The sequence below is a fragment of the Chiloscyllium plagiosum genome, chromosome 12 (genome assembly GCF_004010195.1).
Source record: "Chiloscyllium plagiosum isolate BGI_BamShark_2017 chromosome 12, ASM401019v2, whole genome shotgun sequence".
Lineage (NCBI taxonomy): Eukaryota > Metazoa > Chordata > Chondrichthyes > Orectolobiformes > Hemiscylliidae > Chiloscyllium > Chiloscyllium plagiosum.
The window spans coordinates 19,352,590-19,360,594 of NC_057721.1; the positions used below are offsets into that span (position 1 = coordinate 19,352,590).

General features: G+C 39.0%; 1 protein-coding gene across 5 annotated transcripts in view; it reads right to left on the bottom strand.

The window, feature by feature from the left end:
• Positions 1 to 7,312, bottom strand: part of ccdc191 (coiled-coil domain containing 191) — a 45,242-nt gene extending 37,930 nt beyond the window's left edge. Inside the window, exons 1-3 of one of the 5 annotated variants that reach the window (XM_043700629.1) lie at positions 7,154 to 7,305; positions 4,818 to 4,856; positions 4,564 to 4,705 (exon numbers count right to left, since the gene is read on the bottom strand). In XM_043700629.1, the coding sequence (XP_043556564.1) occupies positions 4,564 to 4,705; positions 4,818 to 4,856; positions 7,154 to 7,219 (247 nt within the window). In that variant the 5' untranslated portion in view covers positions 7,220 to 7,305. Of the gene's footprint in view, positions 1 to 4,563; positions 4,706 to 4,817; positions 4,857 to 5,473; positions 5,495 to 6,115; positions 6,364 to 6,814; positions 7,003 to 7,153 lie in introns of those variants that run through there. The other 4 variants (XM_043700631.1, XM_043700630.1, XM_043700632.1 and 1 more) reach the window with 4 other exon arrangements.
• Between the last annotated feature and the right edge of the window lie 693 nt (positions 7,313 to 8,005).

Genomic DNA, 8,005 nt, shown 5'->3' on the forward strand with positions numbered 1-8,005 from the left:
TTAAAGAGCTTTTTATTTTGTCCCCAGAAGTGTCTAAATCATTGACTACGGAGTTGTTGGTTCTTCGATTGAAAATGGAATCCAGAAAATTGTCATCAGGACTATCATGACCTGACGGAGACAGGTCTGTAACTCATTGTTAGCAATTATATCCATGAAACTCAAAGCTGATAACTGTTATCAAATAGGACTCCTGATCTATCTTATGTGAATGAAGAACAGCATATTATGGAACTGTGTAGGTACACAGTACAACATTTTTTCACAAAGTGATCCAGATGCTTGTGGCTATGTTTTACTCATTGGTTAAAAATCAAATTTATTTTTTACTTGAAGTTTCAATTGCCGTTAATTCATGTATTGGTTCCAATTTGTGTTAAGATAAAATCCTGGAAGGAATTTCTTCATTTGGGAGTAATTTAATAGATTTGTTACAGTTTCCGATTTTCAGATCCCCCACGAGAATTGTAACATTTGATACAAGTCTCATGTGATTCATATGCCATGGTGATAGTCTTTGAGAAGGGTGATGTCTATTTGAAGTCATCATAGGATAGGGTTACAGGGTTGTTCTAAATATCACTGAACCTCTCAGACAGAGTACATTTATAAGAATTTGAGAAAGATAGAGAAGGAGAGAACGAGGGTGCAATAAGAGATAGTGAGTTTCTACTGTTCACCACATATGACACAAGTAGAAATGCATACTCAGATTGAGGAGATTAAGTTTTTGAGAGTTTAAATGAAACTGAAAGACTGGTGTAGCCTTGACTGGAAAGAAGAATTTCCAAATTGTTCCACAATTAGAAAGTCAGTTTTGGATTCAGAGGTATTTGACTGGGAAAGGAAATAAAATAATCATTTTGGACTGATTTGGGAAGAACGAAGAGTTCACTTCAGGGAGAGAGAAAAGTGTAATCATGGCAAAGGGAATTTGAGCCAATGTAAAAGTGTTTTTTTATTTCAGTTTAGAGCATACATTGAAATACTGTTTAGTCAATGTTACTTTTGTTTCACACTTCTAAAAGTGTGTATTCTTGTCTTGTGAACATCTGTTAGTCTTTCATTGGAAAGTTGCATTTCTTTTCAAAAGTTATTGGTCTTTATGGAGATTGTAGCAAACTGTAACAAACTACCAGCACCATTTATTATAAAATCTAACCCATTATCTTTATTCAATGAGCTACAGTGATCTTAGTAGTATAAACATCAAATTCCAGATTTGTGGTGCTGGCAAAATATGGCTAGACATGGTTAGGTGAAATTAGTAGCAGTATGGAAAATATGTAATTAATTAAACATTTTGGGTAATCTGTGATAGATTTTTAAAAAATTGTTGAAAAATACTTTTCAGTGTTTACAAGAATCAATTATCACATCTTGATAATAAGAAATATTGATTATGTGACCTGGTAATCCTTGACCTGGAAGCTAAATCAATAGGACAGCTGTAAACATGGAAGCCACCAGGCAGATAGACCAAGAGAAAAGAGAAGAGCTGTGGTCAACAAGTCAAGTCACAGAGCTGGATTCCTGATTACGCTGGGATATTTTCTGCTCGTTCTTTTATCTCCAATGACTGAATGCCAGAATCACATTTACCATGTAAAAATAGCTCTGGTAGGTTAATGCTATAACAACTAATGGGAGTTGAGAGTTGATGTTGGGCAGAATATTCTGGTAAGAAATATGCCATTGTGTAGAAGACTGCATGAGCAGAATCAATTTATGTAGAAGCTGCTGCCAGTGGAAATTCAGCTAAGTCTTTGGAGGAAGGAGGACTGGAATTCTGAAAAAGGATGCTCCAAGCTTGATGGAAATTGGACTCAGACAAATAAAGTGGACTGTCTGTCACATCCATGAGATCCAAACTTGCTGTTTTGCTATTCCATGTGCAACTTACAGCTCATACTATCAGTGGTTTGTTTGTAAATTTATGTTTCATTTATACTGACTCTGATATCTATTAAAGTAGGTCACTAAAAGTGAAGCTTGTTTGGTAACTGCTTCATTGCAGGTCATTCAGGAAATGTTGTTTGATTTAGTTTCCATGAAGATCTCAACATTGCAAACTTTAAGCAGGAAGAACGATCAGCATATTGGCCTCCTCTGAAGTTGCCTCTTCTAAAGTGTAAACTTCAGAATTTTGACACATTTTAAGAGATCCACAAAGGAATGAGTCAATGAATGCACCTTGAAATTTAAGTTATAAATAATGTTGTATAGTCACACCTGTTTTCTCCCTTCAGGAACTACTTCTATTCGAAGGGTAACATTGAAACTCACAAAGAAATTTCTATTTCATCAAAATCAGCAACAATAGAGTAACATTTAGTCTATAATTATTAAATTTGCATATCACAATACTAATAATTCATATTAAAGTTCCAAGCTTTTAAAATACTTGTAAAAATTTCATTATTTTAATATTTCCTGGTGATTTCATGCAGTGAAGCCACTCTCCCTCCCTACATAGTCATCAACCCCTCTCCCCAACTCTACATAACACCCTTTAAACTCACTCAGCAACCCCTCTCCTTAAATCCCACTTGTCCCCACTCACTTAGCAGACCATCTTACCAAACTCACTGTCCCCAGGCACTGTGAAGCTCCCCTCCCAAACTCCCCTTTGCCCCACTGTATGAAGCACAAGGAATACTTTCCACATGCCTTGTGAGTGCAACTTGAACAAACACAAGGAGGTCAACACTACCAGGGAAATGTAACCTGCTTGATTGATATCCCATCTAACGCCTTCAACATTCACTTCCTCTACTGTCGACACACAGCAACATCTGTGTGTATCACCTACAAAATGCACTGTAACAAGTCATAGAGTTTTTATCGTGGAAGAGGCAATTCAGCCCACTGTGTCCATGCAGGTTATCAAAAATCGATTTGTTCTAATCCCATTTTCCAGCATTGTCCTATAGCCTTGTATACTTCATTTCCTCATCTAAATACTGAAATGTCTTGAGGATTCTGACCTCTGCCACCCTCTTAGACAGCGTGTTCCAGATACCCATAATACTTTGGGTGATTCTTTTTCCCTCAAATCCCCACTAAACAACTAGACCCCTTGGTCACTGATCCCTTTACTAAGGGGAAAAGTTCCTCCTTATCTACGCCCCTCAGAAATTTGGACACCTCAATTAGAACCCCCTCAGCATTCCCTGATCTAAGGAAACAATCCCAACCTAACTAATCTCTCTTTTTAGCTGAACTGCTTCAGCTCAGGTAACATCGTGGTGAATCGCTCTCTAGTACAATCACATGCTTGCGATAGCATGACAACCAGAACTGCACACAGTACTCCAGCTGTGGCCTAACTTGTGTAATACAGATCCATTACATCTTCCTTGCTCTTGTATTCAATGCCGTGATTAATAATGACAAGTATCCCACATATTTTCTTAATCATTTTATATGCCACATCGTTTTCAAGGATCTATGGACATGCGCACAAAGGTCCACTCTTCCTGGGTTCTACCTTTCTATCAAGTCCTAGTATATTCCCTGGCCTTGCATTACCTCATTTTTCATGATTAAATTCTACTTACCCCTGTTCAGCCCATTGAAGTTTTGGGTTAAGGAATTATCAAGGCTCTTAGGAGAATGTTTCAAACACCAGACCTGGACCACATAGAAGGACAAAGACAGCAAATACATGGGAAAACCCCTTCCATTCTCCTCAATCCCACTGGACACAGCCTCCCCCAACCCACCCAGGCCTGATGAGCTCTGAAGAGAATTGGTTCTTACTCTCTATCTCATCCATTTGGAGATTTTGGTTCTGCTTTTCAATCCCTTCCCCACCACCCCTGTCCTGTTTAAGCAGCAGATGTGGTCTCCCGATAGGATAAGTGAAGCAACCAGTCCAAATCTGTTCCTATGTTGTTACGAATAAAACATTCCCAGGTCAAGATTCTCTCCCCCAGCTTTGGCTAAATTAGAGGTGGCAACAGCCAAGGAGAAGGAGAGGTCAGGAAGAAAATTAAAAGTACAGAATTCCATTATTCCAAATGTAGGAATTCCACTTAGCGATAGAAATGCCTCATCCCCAAGAATAAAAGCACAGAATGCTAAAAATTAAGCCTTCATAACAATTAGTGCACTACTGGCAATGTAGATAAAGCAAAATTATAAATAAAAAGATCTAGTCTTGCAACAATTTAATAAAGTGCAATTCATCTTAAAGATGTTTATTCTTTTCAGCAACAGACCATTCTGCGCTCTAATAGCGTTATAAGCTTGAACATTGTTAATCCAATGAAGGGCCTTTTCATAGATTTTTTGCAGCTTTGGCGACTCTTGCACTGGTCCAAACCCTCTACTTCACATCTTCAGGACATAAAATGTAGGGAAAAGGGAGCTTCAAATTGCAAGTGTGGAGTGGATTACGTAATTTTGTGATTTGATCTCAATTTTAGAAAGGCTACAAAACTCAGTAGATCCTTGAAAATTGTGGCTGTCAGAAGTAGTTTACAAAATATTTCACCTTCCATGATTTACATGTGTCATCTGAGAATGATCATAAAGTCAGAGAATCAACGGTGATCTTACCTTCAGTATAGGCATCATCATGGTCATGAAGTTGATCAATTGTCTCGATGGCCATAACATATCCATTAGCTTTTGGATTTATTTTTGACTTTTTGGAGGGAAATACTTCTGCAACAGCACATTCAGATGCTCGTTCCACTCTCTATTAAGAGGAATACATCATTCAACCAATAATATGTGCATATCATTCGTACTCATTTTAAGTCATTCATTAAAGCATATCTGACATCTTGAATTCAGCTGATCATACTCACTTCAATCCAGTTTTGTATATCATGAGGATCCATGTTTTTCTACAGATAAACATAACAGCATTGTTAATATCAGTACAAAAACTTAATAAGTAACAAACTGTACAAACCGAGTGCATCTTAACACTTTTGCAATCAGCTATAGTTTATTCATGCCAAATTTTGTAAAACGTAAAACACAATTGAATAAAAGCACTAACACAAGCATGCAAATTAGGAGCAGATGTGAAGCATTCAACCCCCCTCAAGCCTGCTCAGTATATTCATGACATATCTGTTTGTGCTTTGAATTGCATATTCATATCTATTCCCAACATCCTTAGATTTTTGTTCGGTAATGGAATCAATCAATCTACTTGTGTCAATGATCCCTCCTAGAACTACATTGCTATTGAAGATGACCAACAAAGTCAAATGTTAACACATCAGAATACAGATGAGTCAGATGCAAAAAGGAACTGAATCACAAAACCAAACTTTGATCAATTTTATTTGTTGGCATGACTGTCTGGAAACTAGAAGACCCACAGCAGGTTCCATTTAATTCCCCTCTTTTAGTCGTGAACTTCCTGGCAGGCTTGAATAAAGATATTTCAACTGTGTAACTGCCCCATACTCTTTAAGTAATTCCAATCATTATTATGTTAAGAAAACTATACGTTCATGTGTATCCTCCAAGTAATAGAAATTATTCAAAGTTATATTTGAAGATTTTAGTTGTCCTTTCAAGTGTCCATTCAAAAGATGATCTGGCATCTGTGAATTAATTTCTAAAATAAAAAAAATTGGTCTTATTAACCAAAATAGTTCCAAGGTAAAGTGTGGTTTACCACTACTGTTATGAGCTGAAAATGTGTTGCTGGAAAAGCGCAGGTCAGGCAGCATCCAAGGAACAGGAGAATTGACGTTTCGGGCATAAGCCCTTCTTCAGGAATGAGGAAAGTGTGTCCAGCAGGCTAAGATAAAAGGTAGGGAGGATCTTAGCCTGCTGGACACACTTTCCTCATTCCTGAAGAAGGGCTTATGCCCAAAACGTCGATTCTCCTGTTCCTTGGCTGCTGCCTGACCTGCTGCGCTTTTCCAGCAACACATTTTCAGCTCTGATCTCCAGCATCTGCAGTCCTCACTTTCCTCACTACTGTTATGAGGCAAAACACATGCTGCAGCTTTTATTTCTAATTGAGCAAAGCTTGATTGGCATTGTCAAAAGAGGCAAGTGTCTGAGATAGTATTATGATTCTGGTATATTAGTGATTTTCTTGGTTTACAGATTTCAAAATAAGTCAGGAAATCTACATTACCATAGATTTTCTCAGAGAGAAGTGGTCCAGAATAAGATGGCTTGTGTAACTTTTCTGATAATACCTGCTCTACCTTAGTCCTTTATGTACACTAACAACATCATCTTTGGTAAACAATAGCATCATGCAGCTGAAAGTCAGGGATGTCAAAAATATTTGAAAAGAATATTAACGAGTCACTTTCATTTTGTTCCTTCTTACAAAATCTTTCTCAATACTGTACCATTTTACGATTAAGCTTTCATGCACATCGCTTTGTTACACAGCATTAGTTATCTCTATCTGCCTTATCATTTGTGATGTGCCTGGGAACTGATTTTCGTATTGTAGAAGCACTACATAAATGAACGCCTCGTGGAGTGTTATCCTGGTTGTTTATAAATAAATTTGTAATTCCATCTCCGCAAAACAGTTCATCATTTTGACATTTTCTTAAGCAATGAGCCTCGACTCCACAGCCACCTTCCTCTTCATATCGAGGCAAGGGTGAGGTGATTTCTACATTTCAGAACTAAGTCTGCTTCGAGATATCCGCATATGAGATGGGAAAGGCAATGGTGAGAAAGGGAAACAAAGGGCTTACAAAAACAGGAAGTACATTGTTGACAGGCACAGTGTGAAAATAAAAAGGGACTTGCATTCATACGATGTATCCAAACCCTCAAAATATCCGAAAACATTTTCCAGCAAATTAAATACCTTCGATTTAGACACTGCTGAAACACAATTGATGACAGATAGGTTCTGCAAACATCACTGAAATAAACGGGGGCTGTTTGTGGTTGAGGAACAAATATTGGTCAGGACACTGGGGAGAATGATACTGCATTTTTGGAGAATTGTGCCATGGGATATTTTACATCCACTTGGGACAGTGAACCTCGCAGGAAAGACCCAGAGAAAGATCGGATGAGCAGGGCCAACAAAAGAGCAACATTAATGGCCTTGGGGCATCATTGGCTGAGAAAGGTCACTGCAGAGACAGTGCATCAATAACTGAGTTTACACTGAGTTTGTCGCTAAAAAGGGAAGGTTTACCTTCGATCCATGTTTATTGTTACTGAACCTCTTCCATCGGAAAAGCTCTGAACTTCCTCGCTCCATGACCAGCTCCTACACAAAGATGTCCGGCTGCGGACCGCGCTGAACATGCTGGGCATTGTAGTTCTTAGCGCGCAGACCCCGACCGCCATCCAACAGCGGGAACGAGACAATGACTACAATACCCGGAGAACACTGCGCTCATCCAGTGCACGCGCCGCAGGAGCTGTTATGGTACCATGGCAACCACCAACGGCTGTTTGACTGGAACCAGTCCAAAGTTAAAACTATTACATTGAATTAGAAAAGTTACCCATGAGGATAAGAGATAATTGAAGTGTACTGGGGAAGAATCTGATTTCTACTGAATTAACAGATGTGTGACATATACATTCAGGTATCAGACTTGTCTCAAGTCCCACTCTACTGCGACTGAAGCACATAAATCAACCTCGCACGGCACGCCAGTGTTAATTAGCTCCATGATAACAACTACAGCCTTGGTTTCTTTTAAACAAAAGTTCACATTTGCGATTTTATCGAGGTGGATTCCTAGGAGAAAAAGTGAGGACTGCAGATGCTGGAAATCAGAGCTGAAAAATGTGTTGCTGGAAAAGCACAGCAGGTCAGGCAGCATCCAAGGAGCAGGAGAATCGACGTGTCAGACATAAGCCCTTCTTCAGGAATGAGGAAGATGTGCCAAGCAGGCTAAGATAAAAAGTAGGGAGGAGGGACTTGGGGGAGGGGCGTTGGGAATGCAATAGGTGGAAGGAGGTCAAGGTGAGGGTGATAGGCCGGAGAGGGGTTGGGGGCAGAGAGGTCGGGAAGAAGATTGCAGGTCAAGAAGGC